This window comes from Telopea speciosissima, chromosome 8, assembly GCF_018873765.1.
Source record: "Telopea speciosissima isolate NSW1024214 ecotype Mountain lineage chromosome 8, Tspe_v1, whole genome shotgun sequence".
NCBI classification, from domain to species: domain Eukaryota; kingdom Viridiplantae; phylum Streptophyta; class Magnoliopsida; order Proteales; family Proteaceae; genus Telopea; species Telopea speciosissima.
In genome coordinates, this window is record NC_057923.1 from 64,816,181 (window position 1) to 64,841,483 (window position 25,303).

General features: G+C 40.0%; 3 protein-coding genes across 4 annotated transcripts; 1 reads left to right on the top strand and 2 right to left on the bottom strand.

Annotated features, from left to right (window-relative positions):
- Positions 1 to 1,122: 1,122 nt before the first annotated feature.
- Positions 1,123 to 3,024, bottom strand: LOC122671849 (auxin-responsive protein IAA31). The gene is made up of 5 exons (XM_043869299.1): positions 2,927 to 3,024; positions 2,678 to 2,895; positions 1,966 to 2,177; positions 1,532 to 1,634; positions 1,123 to 1,346 (listed from the first exon to the last, which is right to left on the bottom strand). Exons 2-5 carry the CDS (start codon positions 2,878 to 2,880, stop codon positions 1,292 to 1,294), a joined length of 573 nt encoding a protein of 190 aa, XP_043725234.1. The 5' UTR covers positions 2,881 to 2,895; positions 2,927 to 3,024; the 3' UTR covers positions 1,123 to 1,291.
- An 8,227-nt stretch (positions 3,025 to 11,251) lies between these two features.
- LOC122670549 (meiosis-specific protein ASY3) lies at positions 11,252 to 19,800 on the top strand. Of its 2 annotated transcripts, XM_043867475.1 has the most exons (11): positions 11,252 to 11,494; positions 11,961 to 12,044; positions 12,675 to 14,762; positions 14,855 to 14,996; positions 16,585 to 16,719; positions 16,839 to 16,905; positions 17,042 to 17,191; positions 17,286 to 17,344; positions 17,534 to 17,668; positions 18,943 to 19,034; positions 19,653 to 19,800. In XM_043867475.1, exons 2-11 carry the CDS (start codon positions 12,012 to 12,014, stop codon positions 19,719 to 19,721), a joined length of 2,970 nt encoding a protein of 989 aa, XP_043723410.1. In that variant the 5' UTR covers positions 11,252 to 11,494; positions 11,961 to 12,011; the 3' UTR covers positions 19,722 to 19,800. The 2 variants fall into 2 exon arrangements, with proteins under 2 accessions (XP_043723410.1, XP_043723411.1); XM_043867476.1 differs by lacking the exons at positions 18,943 to 19,034; positions 19,653 to 19,800 and having other exon boundaries at positions 17,523 to 17,662.
- A 1,045-nt stretch (positions 19,801 to 20,845) lies between these two features.
- On the bottom strand, positions 20,846 to 24,568 carry LOC122671204 (neurobeachin-like). Its single transcript, XM_043868310.1, has 2 exons — positions 24,505 to 24,568; positions 20,846 to 23,132 (listed from the first exon to the last, which is right to left on the bottom strand). Exons 1-2 carry the CDS (start codon positions 24,544 to 24,546, stop codon positions 21,210 to 21,212), a joined length of 1,965 nt encoding a protein of 654 aa, XP_043724245.1. The 5' UTR covers positions 24,547 to 24,568; the 3' UTR covers positions 20,846 to 21,209.
- Positions 24,569 to 25,303: the final 735 nt, after the last annotated feature.

The window sequence follows — 25,303 nt, forward strand, 5'->3', positions numbered from 1 at the left end:
TCTTATTAAGGTAAGAGTCCATGTAGAATGCGATTCCATGTTGCACTGGGATCGTAGTTCGATCCTTATCCCGTGATTCTTGGGATGAGCCGAAGTGGCCCGGAGGTCCCCGGTGGGGTGTTACGGCAGCTTCAGTGGAGGAGGGCTCGGCCTCGAAGGTCGGCCCATGGGGTCGGCAAAGGAGATCGGCAAGGGAGGTCGGCCCGAGAGGTTGGTCTCGGCCGCAAGCTCGGCCAGGAGTCTATGGCTGACCTGTATGAGCTCGGCCCCAGCCACCGGCTAGCTCGCTTGAGTTTGGCTCTGTCAGGTGACTTATCGGAGATGGGGTCGGCCCGCTCTCCTGCTCGGCCCCAACTCGGTTCTCGGACTGAGGTCGGGTCGGCCATGTGGCAGCCTCTGATAGGAGGGGTGTTTTATGCCTCATCTGCTATATCGATTGATATGTATCGATGGTCATGATCAATACCGATATGACACCGATACAAATTGATTAATACCGATAGAACAATAAAACCAATATCAATTGATCAATATTTATTGAAATCAGTACGATATGAACCCACACAATCTATCCCTATTGATACCAATATCGGTATCAATGAGGACCGCCACAGGTGCTGTTATCGTGAACTAAAACCTTTGTCACAAGATTCACAACTCACAATCATGCAAGCAACTCAGAGTACCTCAAGAGTAAGGGTGGTGTCCCATTGATTAATCAAAGATACAAAAACAGGTTAAGAGTTGAAAGACATCAATGGTATTCTGACTACACGAGAGGGATGGGGATTGGGAGCTAGGGACCACACATTTAACCACTCGTGACTCGACAACAAACTATGCATAAAAAGAAAATAGAAAGTTGATCATAGATACTTAAAAAAGAAAAAACAATTAAAACAAGTGGATAGATAAATAAATCATAAATTGATAGAGAGAGCTCATAGCATATGTATATCCCCCCCCCCCCCCCCCAAACTTCTCGAAAATCTTTTTGTCCCTCCAACCTTTTTCTTCCAGGTTTTTTTTTTTAGAAGTTCTCTAAAAATTTTGCAACAGTACTTTTACAACTTTCTTAATCAATTTCAACATTCATTTTTCTGAAACTTAATTTGTATCTCAGATGGAGGGGAAAACAAAGAAGAGACTGAAATTCCTATGCTTCTATCACTTGGGAGTATAGGCTGTACATCTGTAATTTAACAAATTCTTTGCTACTGTTGTTTAATTACAAGTCAAAAATGCAAAGAGAGAGAGAGAGAGAGAGAGATAGGCATGGGTAGGTTAGATTCTAGCATCTGTTAGCTCTGGTGATCTCGAGTCTCTTCACAGTGGTCACGAACATCCTATAAGCACAGAAAAAGTATGGCAAATTTAATACTAGACAAAGCGTTTACATGCGATAACTGATAACCCAAATATATAAAACCAAGGAGGAGAAAAAAGAGCAGATAAATAGTCGTAAAATTAAATAAATTAGTAGGAACTGATTTTGAGGAGGAAGGAGGTGATCAAGCTAATTAGGGCTTACTCCCAAGGAACGTCCCCCACCATCATCCAATCTCCTTCCTTGTCTTCGTACGTTAATACATGATATTGATCTGACTCAGAATGGACTCTATCCCTATCAGGGTGGTCTGTACCTATTGAATTCCCCCAAAAGAAAAAGAAAAAGAAAAAGAAAAAGAAAAAGAGAAAGAGAGAGAGAGAGTTAATCATCATATATGTAGCTGAAATGGTAATTCAGATTAGTGACAGATCGAAACGGCACACTATATATAAGAAGATGAAACAAAAACTGCTAATAGGTTAAGGCCTCAAACCATTATTAATTAATTTATGGTGCAGTGATATGACTGATGAAATGAAATGCTACATGAAGAAGTCCACGGATATATACATGGGGGCGGGGGCAGTAGGCAGTCGTAGTACTAGAGAGCAGTTAATTATTAATTAGTAACTTACAGAGAATGCTGGTCTTGAACATGTGGGCAAGAGTGGTGATTAGGCCGTCATAACCATGGTGAGCAAAGAGGTCCAACTTCCGGCCAATTGGAACCCCTTCCATGTATACCTTCACGAAGAAGGAGGGTCGTCTTTCCCGATTCTTTCCTTTCTGATCTCCAAGTGTACTCCTCAGTAGCGGTTTCAGCGGTGGCCAATCTGATGCTTGCTCCCTAATTTTTGTTTTTGGGAAAAAAAAACAAAAAACAAAAAATAAAAAAGCAGAGAGATAAAATTCAAATTCAGAACAAAAGAATGCAACAGATGTCATCAAGTCCTGTTCTACAAACAAGGAAATTAAGAAGCTTAAAAATCTCAAATGGGCTGAAATCCAAATGAGGATTATTTATGCAATATTAAGAGGGAGCAATTAGTGGGGGGCATAATAAAATTGCAGGTATGCCGTGTGGATCAAAGTTGCAACATAAATATATTTTAGGAAGCTGGGTTTTGATTCTAATTATACCTCTCTTTTTTTCCCTAATCGGGGACACAGGAAAAACCAAAAGGAATCAAAATGGGCCTCGATTCTAAAGTTGAGAAAGGGAGGAAAGGAAGAAGGGGGGGGGGGGGAGGGGGGAAGTTAATATTTCTGATTTCTGAAAAAAAAGGTAATGAAGAGGCCGGAAGAAGGAGGACGTAATAAGGTTGAGTACGTTTTAGTTGAATGTACCTGGAATCAGAATTGGAGAAGGTACCGGGGAATAGAGAGGTGGATCTTGAAAGGGTGAGTCCAAGCCGAAGATCTGTGCTCAAGTCTCTGCTGGCAATACTACTCTTTGGTTGGTGGCAAAGAGAGGAAGACGATGCAGATGAGATAGTTGGGTGTTTGCTGCTGTCAATCGACGACGAAGAAGAATGGTTGGCCTTCCCCATCGTGCTGCAATCTCAATTCTCAAACGAGAGGGGAAAGAGAGAGAGAGAGTGAGTGAGAGCCGCCATCTTAACCTTAAATAGGGAATTACTGACTCAAAAGACAGAGACTCATCAGACAATATGAAAAAAACAGAGAGTGAGAGAATAGAACTGTGGAGGGGGCCGGGAGAGCCGAGAGGGAAGTCGACCTTCTTCAGCAATCAACTGAACAGACTCGTTGGGTCGTTGGTCTGAAAATTTTAAATTGTCGAGAGGGTGGCCGACATTTACACGTGCCATTATTGACCAGGGTATTTTTCATTTTTGTACATGGTGAAACTGTCATTTCTTTGCACGCCCGGCACCGTTCTCTTTTTTCCCAATCATTTATGAGGGGGTTGAACTGAATCAACCGGCTCAACTAACCATTGGTGTTTGGCTTTCCTTTTCTTTTCGTTTCCATCTTTTGGGTTTTTTATTTCCCCTCATTCTGTGTTGTTGTGTTTTCCACAGATTTGTTTGGGCGATCCATCAGAAATCAGGAAAAAATTTTGCTGTTACACTAGTAGCAGGCTACTAGGCTGGCAGCCAAGGAAATTAAATAATTTTCCTCTCCTTTGAGTTCATAAATACCCTCCTAAGTTTTAGTATTTATTAAAATACCCTTTAAGATCTTATTTCCTTGGCTGCCAGCTTTGTAGCAGCAAAATTTCATTCGAAATCAAAGATTAAGATATTGATATCGGTCTCTGACGATACAGATTCAGATTGATCGATATCAACATAGATCGGTCAAACTTATCTCTATTTTTTTTTTTTGACGATTTAATCCTTAATTCAATACTGATAATTGATCCAGGATTGACCACACATCGGTATTTGCTTCGATCGATACTGATACGATCTGGCCAATCCGATACTAATACTTTGATCCATGCCTGGAATATGATCTCTCTAAGGAGTAAGGAGTGGTTTATTTATAACCATATATCTCTGCGTAAGTTTAAATAACCAGAGTCACCAGGAATATGAACCCAGAAGAACCATCAGATGGATGAATCCTCCTATCTCTCTCTCTCCCTTTTTCTTTTGTGAGTGTATTGGATTAAAGACAAAATTTTGTTTGAAGTTTATGGTAGAAAATAGAAACTAAATGCAGGGCATCAAGGGAGAGATTGCCGGATTATTCACAAAGGCTTTAATGGTGTGTTTGTCTGTTTTTTTTTTAATCATGTGAAATAAATAAATAAATAGAAAAGTAGTACTAACAAACATAAATAGGTAGTTGGACCAGTCATTGACAGTTGGGAATTGGGATGCTTCTCTCTTTTTCTCAGAAAAGGCCGGACAGAGTGGCAGAACCACCTTTCATGTTTCAACTAAAATCAGAAAGCAGGGGAAGGGTGACAGGACAGGAGGGTGAGCGGTTAAGGTCCTAAGGACGACATGGGAGACAATCTGAATAAGAAAAAAGAAGTTAAATCCCATTCACACACGTAAACGAATGACTAATGACACCTCCTCATCGATCAGTTCCCTCTCTCTCACGTTTGGTTTGGAGTATTTCCTTTGGCCGGCAGAGAATAATCTACCTCTCTATGTATCATTCCTTGCTTAAATTCCAACCTTTTCCCTTGTTTTATTTACGCTTCACTAATTTTTCAAGTCTACCTACCTTCTTCATAACTCTCTCTCTCTCTCTTACCCAAATACACCAAACATGCAAATTTACATGTAATTCTGATTTTCTGAAAATTAACACTTCCAACTTCTCTTTCCGTTCATTCAACTCTCCTTGGAAAAGCAACCTCCAAATCAGACCAAACATCTACTTAATAACACTTTCTGGTTGCATGCATGGGTCCTCCTCCTCCTCTTTGTCGTCTTCTTCTTCTTTAGCCAATTAGCAGCCACTCGAATCCAATGCCGATAATCCGAACCAACACACCATACATTACAGACACGTGGGCCTATTTGGGCAACAGACGTACACCAGCAACCCGTGTCCTTTGATATCCTAATTAATTCATGCTTTGTAGGTATCTATCCATAATCCTATGCACCAATGCCACCCTCAGAACTTCAAATAGAAAAATAACAATAGGGAAAGAGAATGCTATCTGGGTGCATGCAAGATGCTGGTCCTACGCTTAGCACAAGTGCCCAGATTGATCACCATTCTCTTGAGAATTTGTGTCTTCCAATGGGTATGACAGTCATTCCATACCTCCAGTGTCTGGGCACAGGGCAGCGTACCACACGCTCACAGATAGCATTCTCTTTCCCCACTACTGCTACTACTAATCGATAATAATAACCTTACATTGATATAATACATACACGTACACGTACACGTACACTTTAAAATTCCCAAAGTCCCTTAAAGGATAATTAGTAGTAATTAATTACCATCTCGATCTATGTGTACTCTGTTCTCTGTACTGTGCACAAAAGAGTGGAAGAGAGATGATGTTCCCTTTGTCAGTTTCCATATCTCCTTGAGACACAACTAAAGCACCCAACACCTTCAAAATATAATGTCCCCAGGACCCATGTTCCCTAATTCCGCAATTGATTATGCCTCACGTGCATCCAAGGGTCTTTGTCTGAAATCTGATTCTCTCTCTCTCTCTCTCAATTACTAGTAAACACTAAACAGTTTCAACATTAAAAAAAACAAAAAAAAGTTAAAACACATGGATTTTGTTTAAATTACAGACTTTCACAATTAAAGTGGACTATTCCTAGTCATTGATGTTCGAGATCATTAATGGGTGAGAATCCGCATTAGCTAAGTGTACGTAATATTAGATCTTAATTGATAAGCTAGCTACCGCATATCTCTTTGTAGTTGTAGGAATGTTGAAATGTTCAATGTATGGATTTATCGTGATGCGTGGGACCCCATATTTATAGCATGGCATTATTAAGAGTAGCCTTGGGTGGTTATGGCGAGATTAAATTAAATCAAACATTGCATGAATTAAAAATCCAATATTTATTTTAATTAGTAGATTAAGAATAGCTAGGCTAGCGATAACAAATAGATTTGACAGAGCTGGCTAGGAGGAGCACTAATGAAATTGATTAGGGAATTGTTGTTGTTTATGTTAGTTTTGGTTGTTGAGGAGGGGAGGAATATTGAGGACTGAGCGAAGCGAGGAGACAAGATATGGAGATGTATGGATTGGGGAGGGGAGGCCTTGTTTGAACTTAATTGGGACTTAGAAAAGTCATGTCTTAGGAGGTTCTGGTCCTTCTGGAGTTGATGAAGGAGCTAGCTAGGTTTCTGTTTCTTTCTAATTCTCTATTCAAAGTCACCATGCACCTTTTATTTATAAAATTGTAAACTAATCCAAAACCCGGAAACACATCGCAAAAGAGAAGACATGAAGACGACTCTAGGAGACATGCAATCAACTCATTTATCCCCCCTCCCCGGACACAACTCCATTAGAAATTACAAAAGTTTTCCTTCCTAAATTAATTTGCAACACTTCCCCCCCCACCTCTCTCTCTCTCTGCCCTCATATTTTTAATTCCGTATGTTTTTTTTTTCTTTTTCTCACAAAGCAGCTTACGTGTTCAGCAAGAAAACACCACTAGCTAGTGTAATGACGAAAGGGAAGAAATTTGGCTTGTAACAAACAACAAGCAGCCAGAGAGAGAGAGAGAAAAGGGAAAAAAAAAAAAAAAAAAAAAAAAGAAAAACAAGAGAAGAGGACAGAGAAAAGGTAGTTGCAAATTGCAATTCCCTTGCGTATCTTTCTCTTGGTCCAATGACTTTTTGGTGCATTGCATTACACTTTGTGTAGAAATGAAGCATCTCTTGGGCCACACCGCCACACAACCTCCCGTCCCCACCCTTGCCCCTCCTTCCCTTCCTCTCTCACTCCTTCTATGGTGCCTGGCACCTAAAGCTATGTAACACAAAACGAAGACAAGAGAGACATGGTTTAAGCCTTTGAAGGGGTGGTGGGTGATATTATTAAGAGGTACGGGGGAAGGGCCTCCTATGAGGAGAGCCCAGTTGATCGGTATTAACTTCCATTAATTCTCTTACATTGCCCCCCATTCTCCCTTACATGGGCCCTTCTTTAATTTGCGAACCCCCACTAATACAACACCAAAACAGACACACCCTTTCACTTTCTTCTTTCCCAAGCTGTGGATTCTAATCATCTCTTCTTTCTTCTTTTGTCTCTCTTCTTTTCTTTTTTTTTTTTTTATTTTTTATTTTTTTTTAATTATTTAATTATTTTAATTTTTTATTTTTTATATATATTTTAAAATCCGAATATTCACTGGGACCCGGGCTGGCCCCTAAGATTTTATTGATAGCAAAAAAATATTTCAAAAGTTACAATGGGGGGACATACCCGCCTTACCCCAACCCATCACAAGCAGGACACACACCCACTCAACAATTAATCTCACTCCCATACAAAACCCACTACAATTCAAAGCCTAACAGTTGGAATTCCAAGGGAATCCTCCCAAGCAATGTGATTGAGTCCCTCAGAGAGGGCTGAATCAGGTCCGATCCTGATGTCAATGCATTTAAAGTTTGCAAGCCAATCAGCTACCCTATTTCTTTCCCCCAATCATCTTCATTATGCCTAATCACTCTAATCCTTTGGCTTTGGAGTTGCTTTTTTTTCCTTCTTATCCTTTTCGCTTATTAAGAATGTTCCCTTGATGAGTTCCTAGGAGCCAACATGATCCCGTTTCCAGCCTTACCTTATGGTATCCATTGAACTATGGACTGTACGTATATCTGGACGATGGACTCCCCTCCCCGAAACCTGAACCATTCTCCCAATTATGTTTTGGTTATTTTCAGATACTAATTTGGTCCAGAACAACGTTTTTTGTTTTTTTGTCACATGACGATGGCACATAAAGAACTATGACGATAACATTAATTAGAAAAGAAATTCATTAGGCAAAATGCACCCCAAATTAAGTAACAGATACTAATAGCTAGTAGCCCAAAACAGAGTACAAAGAATTGAACATATGAATTGAAAAAGAGTAAGAGTATGGTATATTAATGGGAGTAAAGTGAAAAATCGTTTACCTGGATACTGATTCTGATATTTATAATGAATAGAGATATAGAACCAGAAAAGAATAAGAAATGACCTAGGAATCCACCTCAAATAACATCAAGAATCCACTTGGTTTATCGCTGATATTCATGGACAATAAAAGGCCTAAAAACATTTAGTTATAGGGGTGAAATAGCCAATCAAATCTCAGGGGGTGGCGCTGAATCGCTGATAATTTGCCTTTTTCCTTGTCTTGGCTCTTGGGAGAAGAAAGAAAAAATAAATAAACGAGAAATATTTCCTGTTGGGGAGTGTAGCGCCCACGCTCAGACACAGAGGAGGTGAAATGACCATCCGCCCCATGAAAGGTGGAAATGACCGCCGATTTGATGTTTCTGTGTGCGTTTCCATTGGCCCCATGCGTATAAGGACCACGCTCCTCCATAGGAAACACTTTCCCATGCAAATGATGCAATTAGCCCTCTAGTTCTCCTCATGTGCACGTACAATTAGTTTTGTACCAAGTTTTCTTTCAACGAAAGTGGTATGGTTGCTCCATTGTAACCAAGTGGTTATGGATTTGAGTCAGGAAATAGTCTCACCGCAAAGCGGCAAAGCGGGGTAGGATTGCACATATTATGACCCTCCCCAGAAGCCGCAGTGGTGAGAACCTTGTCCACTAGGTACCGGTACACCCTTTTTTTTTTTTTTCCTTCTTTCAGCCGAAGCCTTTGATCGGGTGTCCATAGGGGATCTCGCACAGAAGAGAGGGTATATTCAACCATCCGTAAATAGGGGTGGGCCGATTTTTATGGCCATTGATGGGGGTGATGATCCTTTATTGCATGGTGAAGGAAAAAACTTCCACCATTAATTTTAGTTTTAGAAATTTTATGAGAGAAAATTTACGCCATGAGAATGGTCAGGATATGAGAAAACATCAAACCCAAGGAGTTAACTCAGTTGGAAAGGGCAAACATCTCACAATTAAGAGGCTATGAGTTCTACATTGGTTAACTTTCAATCCGAGGAATGTATGAGCTTCATTGGTTTTTTTGGATGGTGGCTGTTGCTACCTACTTTATCTGGATTAATAGGAATTGGTGGGACAAAGGACCAGGAGCGACGAGAACGAGCCATTGAGGTCGCGAGCCCAGGACAGGGGTCACCTCGCCAAGCATGAGCTAGCCCCAGCTCGCGCCTCCACCAAGGTGCAACGCGCTCACCTGTAAACGGTAACGGCCTGGCCACAACCAGATACAGGAGGAACGACCTCCATGCCTTGCGTAAACAACGCAAGGCTTACCCTGGGCCAACATCGTCCGAGATTCTCGCCCACATCGCGCTTAGTTAGACGCGTGGGAAGTTATGGATAAACATTATCCCACAATTCACTCCGAAACGGTCTCACTCCACTCCGAGATTCCAGCTTACCTATTTGGGCACGATTCTATCTCTCAACCACCTTAAGTACGGGAGGTAACGCTAAACCAATCTATTTGAATTCTCGTTGAATTGACTGTTGCGCAGAGATCTAACTTAAGCATCGGAGTGAGATCACCGGCGACGCCCGGTCCTCTCTACTAATTCTCGTCTTGCAGGCAGAGCTTGCTCCAACAGGATTTCTGACGCAACAGGAACCAAGTGTCTTTTTTTTTTTATTTCAAAATATCAAACCCAAATCCAGTGTGATCCTTCAAAATGTATTTTGCTAGATAAGTGAAAATGCATTTACATCGTATCTCTACTCCATCATTAACTTGTGCTCCTATATTTTCTAATATGCTTGACATTACTGACCCACCTTCCTCGAGTTCTCCAGTGGTTAGCTCTGCGATTAGCTTTGATACTTCAAATAATGAGGTTGGATGGGCTACTGTTATCATGTGTCAAAGCGAGTTTATTTTTGTGGGACTTGTCTATGGTTTTTGTGTGGGGCTTGGCTATGGTGTGACAGGAGATGAGATCAAAGTTGAAGCCAAGGCTCTCCTTAAGGGATAGAAGCATGCAGGAAGATGGGATATATATTAGTCAACAGATGTGTGGTCGAGTTCTGAGAAATTGGGTTCAATGGTCATTAGAGCTAGTGGGGTGGCTTTGGCTGTACAATAATTTCACTAACTTTTCTATTGAGTGTTCTACTAGTCCTGTGGTAATTCTTGCAAGAAAATCCTCTCTAGCGCCAGTGAGTGCAAGGTGCATCGGACGGTTGGAGCTGTCCTTGGGGCACGTGTTGAACAGTTCCAACAGTCCAATATGCGCTGCACTCACTGACGTGCTGGAGAGGATCCGGACTCAATAGTTCTTGCTCGTTGCTTCTTAGTTGGAAGAGTGAGGCCGAATAGGTGGAGGTGTGAGATTAGTACACTATTACTGACTTTCTAGTGAACCTTGTTAATTCATTTGTTTTTTTTTTTTTTTTTTCTTTCAAAAAAAAAGGGGAGAGTTTCCTACAAAGGGTTGGAAAATGGTATCATCCATAATATGTGGGGTCCACGTGGGCTCCACCCAGTTAGAATAGAAAAGAATGTTATGTGGGTCACATTATTTATTAAGAGAGAAGGGTATAACAGAATCTGTACAAGGGCAATGTAGCAATAATTTTTCCCAAAAATTAAAAAAGGGGAAAGTTTTCATACACAACACAGTCGTGCATGTGAGAGGGTGGGAGTTTCAAGGCATTAATTAATGGGTGGGGGTTTATGACTTTTCCAATTCTCTGTGAGAGGGGATGCAACCGTGCATGCTTACGCGGCCGTGTATGAAAACTTCCCCCAAATAAAAATAAAAAAATTCCAAACATACTTAACTAATTTTTTTTGATAGACAGTACCAAACATAGTTTACTAATAAAGTGACAAATTTGATTTTGAGGTTTAAAATTTCAGGACTACGAGATGGTCCATAATAGTGGTAGGAAAACTATAAATATGAATGGAAATGCATTAGGAATATATTGGGAGGATATTTGATATAATTAGCCACTATGAAGAATGCTAAGAATAGAGCAGTAGTCAAAATCTCATAGTTTCACTGGGCGGAACAAAGGGATGGAGGGCCTGTTTAAGTTGCTGGAAGAGGGTGAATCGGGGCGATCTGGATTGTCCGATCCACCAGGTGTTAAAATAATCATACGATTGCGATTCAAATCAAGCGGTTCTCCCGTTCCAATTCCTATTAGCTGCGGTTGCGCAATACGCATGCATAATGACGAGCCGTACACTCCAACGAAGAATGAAAAAGAGGTAGGATAAATTTACGTTATTAAAACTCTTTTTACTCTTCTTTCCCGCCCATTCCCTGTTGAGCTGTTTCTGCATTTGCCCGCCTCGCCTCCTTGAAAGGTTCCAAATTCCCAAAACGTTTAGGCCGCTCTCTCTCCTGAGGCAGCCCTAGTTTTCTTCGTATATGTGAAATTCTCCATAACTTCAGTGAAAAGCTCATCGATATTAAAGAACTTCCAGATCGAAAGTCCTAATCCATCTATATGCCTGAAACTGCTGCCGCATGGCTCTGCTGATCACCCACGAAGGTCAGGATTGGGAACAATTTCTTCAATCTCTACTCTCCTTCCTTTGAAATTGGTACATTTTTAATGTTCCTTCTTCTGAGTCCTGCTTTACGTGGAGTCATTTTTGTTCAGTCCAGCTGCCTCGATCTCTCCTCAAACTGTTTCTCTATGATGATTGTCGTTGTTTATTTCATGATATTTTTGGCGTGCTTCCTATGTAGATAACTATCCTACGAAAACGATAGAATTTTAGAGACGCTGGATGATTAGCTTGGAAAACAAAGAAGTAGGTTATGGAAATTGAGCATGAGATTATCAGATCTGCAGAAATAGAGATTTGTAACGTTTGTTGTTTCAGATGCTCGATGTGATTAAGGACAAGAATTTGAGTTTTTCAACCCCACCAAGAATTTGATGGTTGCAGGCTGTTTATTATGTTTGCACGCATCTAGTATCCAGTTCTGTTGGAAAATTGTGCTTGTTTTTGATAATTCGACTTATTCTATCGATACTAGTGAAATCTTTATTTTGTTTTCCAGGTTCCATCTGCTTCTAACACTCATTCCATTGAATTAACTGGAATTACAAAGATGGAGCCCGATAGACGGTCATATTTTCAAGATGTAAGCAGTGACTATCACAATCTATAAGATGCTTTCTAATTGGAAGATTTTGGGCCCAAATGGTGATTGATTGTAGCCAAAATGACCTAACATTTTACGCCCAATCTAGTCTATGACTTGGAGGCCTTGAGAAATTCTGGCATAATAACTGAGGAAAGTGAGCCCCAAAGTAATTGAATAAGACGAGTAGCTGATGTTGCTCAACCAAAGTGTAGAAGTATTGTTCTCATGAAATGTCCAGATGGCTGGAAAATTGGGAACATCAACTACAAAGCCAGACTGACCTGTTTTAACTTCTGATGGGGAACCTGAAAACAAGGACATTGCTGTTTGACTGGTCTGGTCAGTTGGTCAGAAATGTCAGATTGCTGCAACTGACTGTTTTGTTTCTGAAAACAATGCCCAATCTTCCACCCTGTATCCAAATTTCAAATAACACCTCTGTAGATGCATGATACAGTGAATGCACTTTCCTCTTTCACTTTTAAGTATACTTCCAGTCTTTGTTTTATCCTTTTGGGGATGAATCACACTTTTTTCACTAGCTATGAGCAAGTCCCCCCACCCCCCCTTTCTCATATAGCATGTTCCGATAAACCTAAGTAATTAATTCACTGCAACAATTTATAGGATCGAAGGAGCACCTGTCGGAGCTTTGGCAGCAATAATCATCCCTGTAGCCAGTCCAGAAAGATGTCCATTGGAGTTATGGTAGATCAAACTGTGAAACTAAGAACTGGAGATGGTGAGGAGAAAGTGTCTGCGCTGTCGAATACAGAAAAAGTAACTTCAAACAGAGGAAAACTGGCAGAAGACAAAAACAAGTCAGGAATGGTGACTGCCATGGAAAGAAAGCAAGCAGCAGATCCTCTGCAGGAGGTCTCCCCATGGATTAATACAAGATCATTGCATCAAGAAACACCAACTGCTAAGACAGTTAACTTTTATGCTAAACAAACTTCAGTTTTACGGTCTGCCAATGGTACACAGAAAAAGTTCAGCAAAGCAAATGGAGGACAAATGACAGTTCATTTTTATGCAAACCAGACTTCAATTTTACATTCAGTCAACGGAGTGGGGAAGAAACTGGACAGTGTAACTGATGGGAGGGCATTGGGAAATGATGGAACCACAGCAAGGGTGGAAGAATCTGCATTTGCAGCTACACTGGAAGTCTGTGTGCCAGATGGAGGACCGGTGAAGGGAGAAACAGATAAAACAGCAAAGAGAAGCAATGAAGATCTAAGAATGAAGCTTTGGGAGATATTAGGGACTGATCCTTCTCCAAATGAACAAAATCCAGGTACTCCTGCTCAGACTCCTGAGGTGGGTGTGGACAATAAAAAGCCAGTTAGACATTTGAACCAAAAGGGCAATAATGTTGTCAAGCCAGAACACAACTCAGATACAAGGCAGATGTTAGAGTCCATTCTTTTGCCCATTGAGCAGATTCCAGCATCTCAGTCCCAGATTCTTGAAATGGGTGGAAAGAATTCAAAGTCAGTTGGTCATTTGGACGAAAAGGGTAACAAAGCTGTGAAGCTAAGACAGCTGTCAGATACAATAGAAACTGATACTCAAAGCACCAATCAAACTAGCAGGAGACCAGTTACTCGTTCTTCAACTCGAAAAAAAGCTCCAGCTGCGGTGCAACTGAAGTTGCAGCACAAGGTTAACAATGGAGGACATGCACCACCTTCCTTGAGCCATAGGGGTAAATATCAAAAGAACATTTTCTCTTTTGATGATGCAGAAGGATGGTCTACAAGATTGTGCGGGACTGTTGATGGAAGTTCTTCTATGCTTGGGAGGAAGAACAATGAGAGAAAGCATAGCAGACTTGCACCACAGACGATTTACCTCCCCAAAAAGGATAACCCAGATATGGTTCTGCAAGTCATTGATAGGAGAAAAACACCACTGGCAGCAAAGAGGATGATATTGCATGGTAGAATTGAAGGTTCTCATGTTTCCTCTCCGCAGGCTGACAGTAAGGATCTGCGGGCTGCTGACATGAGAAAAACACCACCTCCAGCTGAGAAAGACATGAGTCTGCCAGCCAATGATAGGGAAACACCACCTAGATCAGAGAGGATGATGTCAAATGGTAAGATGGAAGGTTCTGAGGATGATCCCTCCGAGTCTGAGAGAGATATCCTGTGCGGCACTGACAGGAGAAAAACACCACCTCCAGTGAAGAGGACAATGATTCATAGAAATCAAAAGGATGCTTCTCATAATCGTCTTCAGAATAAAACCAAATGTCTGCAAAGCACTGATAGGACAACAACACTCCCAGCTGAGAGGACGCTGCCATGTACTACTGGCATAGAAAGTACTCATGGTTGCCCTCCTCAGAATAACAGAGACTCCCTTCAAACAAAGAGTGGATTCCTAGATGATCATCTCCATTTTCCTCCTATGAGGAAGAAGACAAATCAACAAGAAAAAATTAACAGTCCCCCATCACCAAAGAATGCACAGCATCAAGAAGGTCTACGAAGCCCATCATCAAAGAAGAATATTCTAAAAGATGATTTTCACACTTCAATGTTTGGAATAAAACCATCGTCACCAGCAAGTGAACCGATGAATCAGGATGTCTGCATTTCTGCACAAGCTGAGAGAAGAACTATGGTAGAAGGTTGCTGTAGCCTGAGGACTTTGTGGGCCTCAAAACGAAGTTCTCTTGCATTGAATGAGCAATCAGAATCCTCTGTATCCATAATTTCTTTGCAGGATTCATCATTAATAGCTAAATTGTACTTTGTCTTTTTTATGCTTTTGTTCTTTCTTTATTAATCTTTCAGCATGATACCGGAGAGCTTAAAAAGTCATCTATCAGGGAATCCTTTCCTACCATGGGAGAAAATGGTGCTGAATTTCAGCTTTCTCAGTCATCTGAAGAACAGGATGCTGCAAGCTTGGAAGAAGATTTGCCCATCACTAAAGGTTATAAACCATCCATCCATGTGCAATCATCTATGCAAATACAGTTTTCATACCTGCATAATGGAACTCCATAAAAAGAAGTAGGATATAACAAAATAAGTTGCCTTAGAGAATGTTAGGATTAATTAAGGCTTCTCCCCCCTGCCCACACACCCTTTTATTTGTTCCCAACTTAACATAAACCTAAACAACCAATTGAAGAGTTAGCAACACCATTCCAGGCTTCTAGCACATCCAAATTGTTATTTCTATACTTCATGTCCTTATTTGTCGTCACTTTTTAATCACTTATCCCATCTCAAATTGTTACGGGTACATAGAAATTTAGCCAGCTTCTTTTGGAATTTAAGCATCAATTTTTTTCTGGTCTTACTATGTATTGCTTCATCTAACCAGAGAAAGACCCTATTGTATTTCAAAAGTATCAAAAAGAAGGGAAAAACCTTCCAGTAGATTGCAAGGTTCTTGTTTTTGATAAACATCATGGTGAAATTCATTGGATCAACTGCATTTGTTTTTGTGAATCGTTACTGAGCTTGACTGACAAAGCTAGTCACTGGCTATGGCCAGGCTCCTTAGTCAAATAGGGGCTGCATGCTGGTTATCGTGGTCTGACCAAGCTGGGGTCCACGCCATTGAAATCTCTGGCACTGAGTCTGCAAAACTTGACAACATTTTGATGTTGCTTTTCTTTGGAGATTCACTATGAGCTTCCCATTCACCTCTGGCACCAAGTGTGAATGTTCGCTACTTTTCTACATGCACTTCAATATTTCAACGGCCAATTTGGCTGGATTTTGATCATACTCATGCATTTTGAAATTTCCTAGAGTTGAGATTTCACTAAAATCATGCAGAACCTTTTTCTCTTTTTTTTTTTTCGGGGGGTGGGGGGAATGTAAATCATGGCAGAACTTGAAAAGATTAGAATGGGTCGAGTTTGGATGAATTTAGGCTAGTATTATATTTGGAATGATACAAACTTACATGAAATGGACACGGATCATATTTCGATTTGGTTTTTGTACTATGTTCATCATACTCGTGTGTGTGAAAAGCATGGTACTAACAACCATAGGATCTGCCTGTCTGCATGTATTACACAGCAAATTCAAGGAGTGTCTAAGAAGCCTACATGCTCTCTGAAGAAGCCATGTTCTACCAGCTCTAAGACCAGTGCTGTGCAGTTTGTTTTTGATGCTGCCTCCTGGCTGTGTTATAATCTAGACTGGTCTGATAATCTCACTATCCACCTGATGTCCGACAATATAGCAGTTCAATATTTTAATTTTACTTGCAACACTAATGTCCACTGATTAGTGAATTAGTGAATCATGATAACAACAACAACAACACTTCTAATTATAATAATAACAACAACAACAATTATAATACCCTGCCATAAAAAATTTCATCTAGCTGATACAGTTTTGAGCTATAGGGCTGGTTAACTGAATTGATGTGATTAGTTGGTGGCTACATATTCTGGCTTGTATATGGTAGCACCATCTTATGTTTCTTCCAATAAAAAGGAAACAGGAAAAATGAATGATTATACTTATTCCGTGTTTCTAGTGGTCATGTGCAGGTTGCAGGCCAACAGATAGATGGTCTCCAGGTAGGCCTGAAAAACCACCAGTCATGCTTAATGCAAATAAGAGACGTCGTGACCAGGAAGGTATTAAAATCTGTGAAATCGACCCCACCTCAACACCCCCGGAAGGTACACATTTAGTAGTTTTTTTTTTATCAGTATCTTCCTCTTGCCCTTGCATCGGTACCAGCTGTAGTCTGTTTTCCTTTGTATCAAAGCTCTTCTCTGCATCTCCATAAACTTCACAGGGACTGAAGAGAAAAATAATGGGGTCCAGGGACCTTCTGACCAAAACTATGAGGATGGCTTGGAGAGGTTTTTCCTACCTTGAGCTAAATAAACAACTTTATCATTCAGATAAATCAACCCTACGTGGCTGATTCCAAATTTTTTATACCTTAGTATGGTGTTTGGTTGACTTTAATTGTTTTTCCTTCTTACAATCTATCAGGACTGTTGCTCTTTTTGCTCTATCTTTAGAGAGATTTAAATCCAAAGTGAAGTTGCAGACAAGCAAGAAATGCTCTCAGATACTGGCATCTGTTGCTGAGCGGATACAGTTGCAGCTACAGAACGTCGAGTCTCAGATTCAGGCAGACGTGTATGTGACCCAAGTTCAATGCTTTCTATCAATTCAAGAAACAAATAGATAGGGATGCTCCTTAATTCCATTTTCTTTACTGTATTTGTTCCAGAGGGAAGTTCACAAGCCTTGGTAAGACTAAGAGGAAACGCCTGGAAACGAGATTCCAAGGTATTACTTCAACTTCACCTAGGGCTTTTGACCAAAATATTAAATATGCCATGTGTCCATTGTCCAATTGACTTCGACGGAGAATGCTTTTACTCGACAACGGGTGGGTGTAGATACAGGAGTAGATGGGTGAAAAAGAGGTGGTGTGGGATGAATCTAATTCTGACGCTTTATTAAGTTTTGATTCAGAGCAACAAGAAAGACTGAAGGTTATACAGGACAAGTTCAAGGAAGAGGTTAACCAGCATCTCCAGGACTCCAGGAGCACACTTGAAGAGCTGGAAGCCTATAAGATGGACTTAAAAGGAGCTGCAAAGAAGCAAAGTATGATTATTTCCCCTATCTAGATCGAATTTGAAACCATCGCATCACCGTTTATTAAAAAAAAAAGATAAAATCCAACATTTTCAATCTATTTCAATGGGGGTTCATCAAAAAGAGGTCGTGGTCCAAGGGGTTATCAGTCGTTTTCTTTTTAATTTTTCTCTGGGGAAGGCCGGAAGGGAGGGAGAGAAAGGTTCCCCTTGTTTTTTATCGGAGTGTCAATATCCTAAGTGGGATCTCACAACTCAGACCCTGAATTCCCTTAGCCTGAGGCATACCCCCGAGACTGGGAGGAGATCGGAGAATAAGTTCTGGATTGTCATGATGCCATCATCAGCAGGGTGCGGTGATATTATAATAATTTTGCTGCAATAGATAGATTCCTGGCAATTCGTTGTTTCAGGTCCACGGGGAATGCAGCGTAGTTACTTGTTACTATAATACATATTACAAAATTATTTACTGTATGATTTAAAGATAATTTTGGCAGAGAGGGGAGCTGCAGGAACCAGTGGATCTCACACCCCAAATCCCTTGCTTTGTTTTACCGGCTATTTTCAATTGTGATAAAAGTGGATGTAAACCTTTTCTTTCACCTGACGTAGATCATAATTTGGTCAAAACCATGGCTCTTTTAACACTCTTGCACACTCGATGCATGGCTGCACAAGATCATTGTAGCCATCCATGCTGCCTGACCCCTCTGCCCCCAAATCCTCTCCACTCATTTGTAAGTACTGGTGAAACAAAATGGTGGTGAAGGCAATTGTTAGTGCAGTTGGTTGGTATTCTGTCAACAGAGTGCAGCCGTTCTGTTCACCATATTTTTTAAGGCAACATCTCCCTTCCCTAATTGTAGTTGTTTTTGTTGCCTTCTCTAATTGTAGTTAAAATCCCATGTGGCATTGTTAGTTAGACTGACAAAAAAAAGGTGGGGGGGGGGGGGGTGTGCTGGGATGTGAGACCTGCTAGACCTTGCAGTTCTCCTTATGCTTTGTCATGTGCCATTGTTGTTGGGTACGCTGGCCCCCCCAAAAAAACCAAATGTGTGATGAGATGTGAGACCTGCTAGCCCCTACATCCTACAGCTCCCCCTTCCTAAGGTCCCAAATTTTCTTGGATATTTCCTTAGTTAAGCAAATGGCAGAACTTGGGATGTATGATGCCGATCAAAGGCATGCATCCAACTATGATCTACCTCCATGTCAAAAAAAAAATTAACCCTTTTATTTCCATTCTTTTTCTATTTTTACTGATCTGCTTTATTGATTCAGGGGAATCACATCAAAAGCTTCTCTTGCAAGTGGAAGAAGCAATAGAGGCCCAGCTTGGTGAGGTTGAGAGGAGAATCACTACCATCCACAAGGCAAGTAAATGTTCCTTTTTAATTGATAATTGAGTAGTAACAAAGAAATTTATTGCTGGAAGACTCAAAGAGGAAGCATGCTTTTGGGATGATATATAGTTTATAGTTTACCAGGTGTAATTGCTAACCATCCTGTCGGCTGTCCAGAAACATCATACAAAATACATGGTCATAACAAGTGCCTAATGAAAGTAATATTCAATTAACTGAATGATAACATATCTTCCCCATTTCCTCTCTGGATAATCACAATAACAGAGACTTGCCCTTCTTGAGCAATTCACCGTATCATAACATGCATCCAGATTCTAGAAGATCGAAAGAAATATACTCATTGCAGTGATCATACAGACGTTGAAGTCTGATACAGTGGATCTTCCCACTCGTAAGCCAAGTGGCCTGATTCTTTTTGGCCATTATGTCTTGTAGACCATCGTCTACCTATGATGTCTACACCATCTGAGGTTCTTACAATAAATTTCCTTTGTCAAAATAAAAATAAATAAAAAAAGTCTACACCGTACGCTTAACCTAGGCTAGATAATGGAGAAAGTTCTTTCCTTGGGATGGTTTGTTGAAGATAATGCAAGCGACTATGTTTTCATTCCTTGCATGCAGGTGGCAAAGAATAAGATGCTCCAACTGAAACATGTAATTAACGAGAGTTCGAAAGGTGTTTTCAATTGATGGCGAATTTCAGTTTTACCTTTCAAATCCCTCGACTCGCAGAGGGAAGAGAGAAAACAGGTTCAATTTTGTTTGGGTATTAAAAAGGGGCCTAGAAGGTTTCACTCTAGGAAGTTTGTGTCGGACTTGCATATAGTACTTTTCATTTTGCCAAATATCCGTTTCTTTCTTTTCACGTACTTTAACATGTTAGTCTTTGCTGCTTTTTGGTTGTCTTCTGTGTGATTGGACTGTCTATGGTATGGAGGACTCCGGATTGGATTCTGCTTATAGACTATTAAAAGTTGACTTCTACGAGGCAAGAAATCATATCCAACCAGATTCCTTGGCTTGAAGTCTTCACCGCCTTCAGTGTCAGAGGCCTAGAAGCTCTACTTGCTTATTGGCACCCAAAAACCCTACTTGTATTCATGATTACTACCAGAGCATGCATTGGACAGAACTTTGCAATGTTGGCAGCGAAGATGGCATTTCACAATTGTAATGATTCTTCAGAGTTTCCCTATATCTCTTCCCAGAGTATAAGCACACAACAGTAGACAGCCCAACTCTGCAGCCACAGTTTAGCCTTACAGTTCTCTGAAGACCTTAACCGACTTTGAATACATTCTCCTCCCTCAAGCATTTTGTTCCCTTCCTAATTTCATACAAGTTTAGCATGCCTGTAAATGAGATATTTTCGATTACATGGCCTCCTCTTATGATAAGCAATTAAGCATAAAGTTCCACTATTTTGAGCCATGTGGCATAATTATGTGATGATTCTGATGATTGGATAGATATGTTTCTGTATGGATTTGTTACATGTCATATCATTTACAGTCGTGTTTTTTTTTTTTTAAAACATATCTAATACCCATATAGAGCTGTCCACCAAGACCCAACACAGTGAGTATTGTCCAAACTCATGGTTTATTCTGGAAGAGTTAATGTCTGTGACCATTATATCAGGTTGGTTTTTGGTGCCGGGATATTTGTTGTTGCTCCTTCAAGAATTACACAACCCAATTCATCCCTTACGTGGGGATGTGTAATATCTACGACAAATTCTCCTCAAGAAAAGATGGACATTTGAGCACAAAGAGAAGTGTCCGTAGTTGGGAAACCATGCTACAAATGAACTAACATGGTAAAAGAATAATATCAAATTATTAATCACAACTTCAATACTAAAAACATACATCAATAGATCAGTTGCGAAATATCTGATGCGTCACAAACGCCATAAGTACTGATCAAAACAAAACACCAATGAATACAAGCAATACTTACAGCTACAATAAATAGGAACAGAAAACCATCAAAATCCTCACACACAGACAGAGCTAGTTCAGGGCCCCATACCTTTTATATACACCCACTTGCCATCCCACGGGCACCCGATGGAAGACACAGCAAACTTGACATTTACAGCATCTATGACACTCCAATCACCAGAAGAAAACACATTTGGCAATTCAAATAGAAGCTTCCCTCAGCCCTTGTCCATTATTTAACTTGTATATCACCCTTGGCTTCAGAAGAGAGGGTTTTTGAGCTTGGAGATTTCCCAATGATTGCCTTCTTGACCTTCACAATTGACTGCTTCACCTTTGATATGATGTTATTAGATTGTTTTTGAGAGGGCTTCACTGAAACTTCTTGTTTAGGAGGTTCCTGATCTGTTTTTGAGTTATCCTCAATTTTGGATACTTCCATATTTGGAGCACCAGATTTTGTGGTTTCCTCCGCCACCACTTCTCTTTTATCCACATTATCTACACAGGACTGTATAGCTTCCTCCACCTTCCCTTCAAACTCTAACTCTTTGGACTCTGCAGTGGGTTCATTGACAACATTAGTATCTACCACATCCACTTTTCCATTTAAGTCTGGTGTATCAACTCTGGCATCTTGCTCTTTCTTCTCTTCAATGACCATTTCAACATCTCTAGAAGCACCCTGTTCCTCAGAAGATTTTTCAGCAGCTTCAGTAGCCGCATAGGAGCCATCCACATCCTTGGTTTCTATTGGCTTGGGAAGCATCAAGTCCTCTTTTTTGACATTATTTTCTTCATTCTCGTCAATTTTCATATCCGTTGCTTCCTTTTCTTCAATGGTCTCTGTTTGCTCAGGTTGGGTCAGCTCCTCTATTTTCATATCCTTGTCTTTGCTCTCTTCAATGTTCACAACTTTCTCTTCCTTATTTGCTTCGCAATCCCCCGCTTGCACAGCTGTCTTCTCCTCATCAACCCCAACTTCTTTCTCAGTATCATCAACACAAACATTTTCTACTACATCGGGAGTAACAGATCTCATTCCATCTTTCAGACCAGATTCTGCTTCCTGACCAGCACAAGCAACAGTATCTGATTCAGATGCAGCAAGGTCCTGATCTTTTGTGACCTCTTCTTCCTTCAAGGGCTCAGTAGACTTCTTGACCATATCAATTGAGGTTGCTTCATCTTTTGTTGCGTCACTGTCAATGCACTCCTTAGGCTTAAGCATCTCAGATTTCTTCTCAACTTCTTCAGCCTGTTCATGTGGTTTTCCTCCCATCTCATCAATTGATCCTGACTTTTCTAGTGTTTTCGGTTCTACTACAGAAACTTCTTTCTTCAAGGACTCGTCTGCCTGAGTCTCTTTATCTTTTCCTTTATCATTATCGATACTTTCTTTTGGCTTAAGCATCACAGATTTCTCCTCAGCCTCTCCAGCCTCTTCGGGTTTTCCTACCACCTGAACAACTGATTCTGCCTTTTCTACCATTATAGGTTCCAGAATGGTAACGTCTTCATACAAGGACTCATCAACTTCAGTCCCTCCATCAATGGTGATATCTCTATCCACGCTCTCCTTAGGCTGAAGCATCTGAGACTTTTCCTCAAATTGTTCAGACTGTTCTTGTTGTTTCTTTGTCACTTCCACAACTGATTCTGGTTTTTCTACCATTTTAAGCTCCTCCACAGAAACTTCTTCTGGCTCTTTTCCCACTTCAGAGTCTGAATCTCTTGTAGGAGATTTTTCCAAGTGTTCCACTGGTTTCTCTACGGCTTCAATCGATGATTCAGTAACATCTGGTATCTTTGCTAAATCCTCAGTTTCTTTTTCAACAGCCTCAACAACAGATCCTGGAACAGAGGATATATCTGGTTTTGAATCAGGAGTTACTCCCACTTTTGATTCATCTGTAACTGGAACATCTGAATCAGGGGCTTCATCAAGCTTATCAACTCTTTCAGCATCTGTAAGCACAGGGGGCACAATCTGTGTATTTGCTACTTCTTCCTCTGATTCAATAGGTACCTTGACACTTACAGATTCCTCAGCTTTGGCCTTTTTTTCTCCATCAATCACTTTATTTTCATCGGATGGAGGAATAACCCAGTGTTCAGCAGTCTTTAGTTCTTCATTTTCCTTCTTCTCAATTTGCTGCAATAATTCAAATCAATCAGAAACAACCCAAAAGAAGTCAAGAATAGAACTAATCATACACATTAAAAAGGGAGGAAGAATGGTTTGAAAAAACTGTAAGAACTAAGAAGGTTCTACCAACAATGGAAAATAAATCTCCATTAAATGTGCTACCAACAATGGAAAAAAACAAAAGAGATGCCTAGGTTAGATGAGCACTAAATAAATCTCCAATAGGTTTACAAATAATGATTAACAACGAACTAACTGAAAAACTTAAGTCTTTACAAGTTTTACATTTGAAGCTCATGAACTCCATATTGCAGCTTCATCATGTGTTACTGAGAAAATTAATTAAACAAAAAAAATAATCTCATGTATTAATAGAAAATGAAACTTTTGATCATCCTAGTTTTGGTGTGTTAACTCATGAAACACTACCCTGAAATACAGTAACCAGATCATCCCGAGCCGATTATAAACAAAAAACTTGTAGTGTTACTAATGCCTTATAGAGGTTCTATACAATTGTTAGATGGTCATAGGAGTAAAAACAAACAAAAAAAAACCTTATATTCAGTGCTCTCTTTGGGAACTCCACCAGCCTTTACTGGTAAAAATACTTAAAAAAGGAAAATAGCCGCTGCTCTGTAGGCTCTGCTTGAATCTACTTTTAGTTAACAAAATAGGTATTAATGGATTTAAAAGAATCTTCATACATAGCCACCAGGAAAACTGTTTCTTGAGACACCCAGTGGTTTTTTGACTAAAAAGACCGATCATGATTCATGAGTCCTTTCATGCATATGCCAAGAATTATGAACTCTTGGGGCGATTTTAAATACTACAAGATATTTCACGCATTAATTCTTCCAACGATTACTAAAAAAGACTACGTGTGTTTTGAATGGAAAATTAAGAAGAAGAAAAAAGAAATTAATAAGATCATCAAACATGAATCCATATTGTGTTAACCAATAACTGTAACCACTTCTGATGATTATATATTGCTCTTCACATAACTTCAATACCGGATATCTTCTGAATTAAGATCTATCCCAAAACGCTTCGTTTCGATATTTAAAACAAAAACAAAAACAAAAAAAAGAAAAAAAGAAAAAACAGAGAGCAAATTCGCAGATAACTAAAATTCCTTGTTCGAGACATAGAAAAACATAGAAAAAGAAGAAAGATTAGTCCTAAGAAGAAGACTAAAACACAAAAGAGTAGAATCATAAGCAGTGACAGTGAAACCATCAAGTTTCAGCGTTTTCCTCCTCCATAACCCAAACACGTATTATCTCTCTTGCAGAGATAGACGAGTTTCTAATACCCAATCTTTTTGCTTCAACCAAGCGCAGCGCATAGTAAAGAAATGATAGTTCCTTACCTCATCGGAACTGTGATCTGGGACAACATCCACACTAGCCATGGAGAGAGAGAGAGCTAGCGACCCACTTAATGTTGAGCTGAGGAAGAAAAGAATATGGGATGGAAGGAGAAGCTCAGAAGATTGTGACTACCCAAAAGGCACTTGCAATTTGCAAAAGAGGAGCCTATATGGATGGAATATGAAGAAAAGAGATATCAGAGAAAAACAACTACACATGGTGACATACTCACATGAGCTGTAGTGTGTGTGTGTGTGTGTGTGTGTGTAAGAGTAGAAAGTGGAAACCCATTAAGTCCTCAGTCCCTAACTAAAAAGAAATTCTTGTAAATTGCATTATCTTATCGGGGAGAGAGCTGTGTATGGTATATGATTGATCATATTTCAACCATTGGATGGACATGACCGTATACAATACATGACTTCCTCATCCTCATCCAAGATTGCAAGCACGGTCGTGCACCATTCCCAGCCGCCCTGCATAACACCTTTTGCCTTTTATCTTATGGGATGGGACCATCTTTTTTTTTTACTATTTATTATCAAATGGGACAGCGACACCCTTTACTTTGAGATTAATTAGAAAAAGAGGAAAGTAGCTTCCATTATAACAGTAATCCATGAATAGCATTTCAAAAATGGATTTAGGTAGAATGCCTAGTTGTTTTTAACATAAACTATTAATTAATTTTTATTATTATTGTATAAAATGTAATGAAGCACATAAAGTAAAATCCTTGGTTGCAAGGGGAATAGAAGTGAAAATTTCTAAACCTAATAAAAAAAACATTTGTAATGA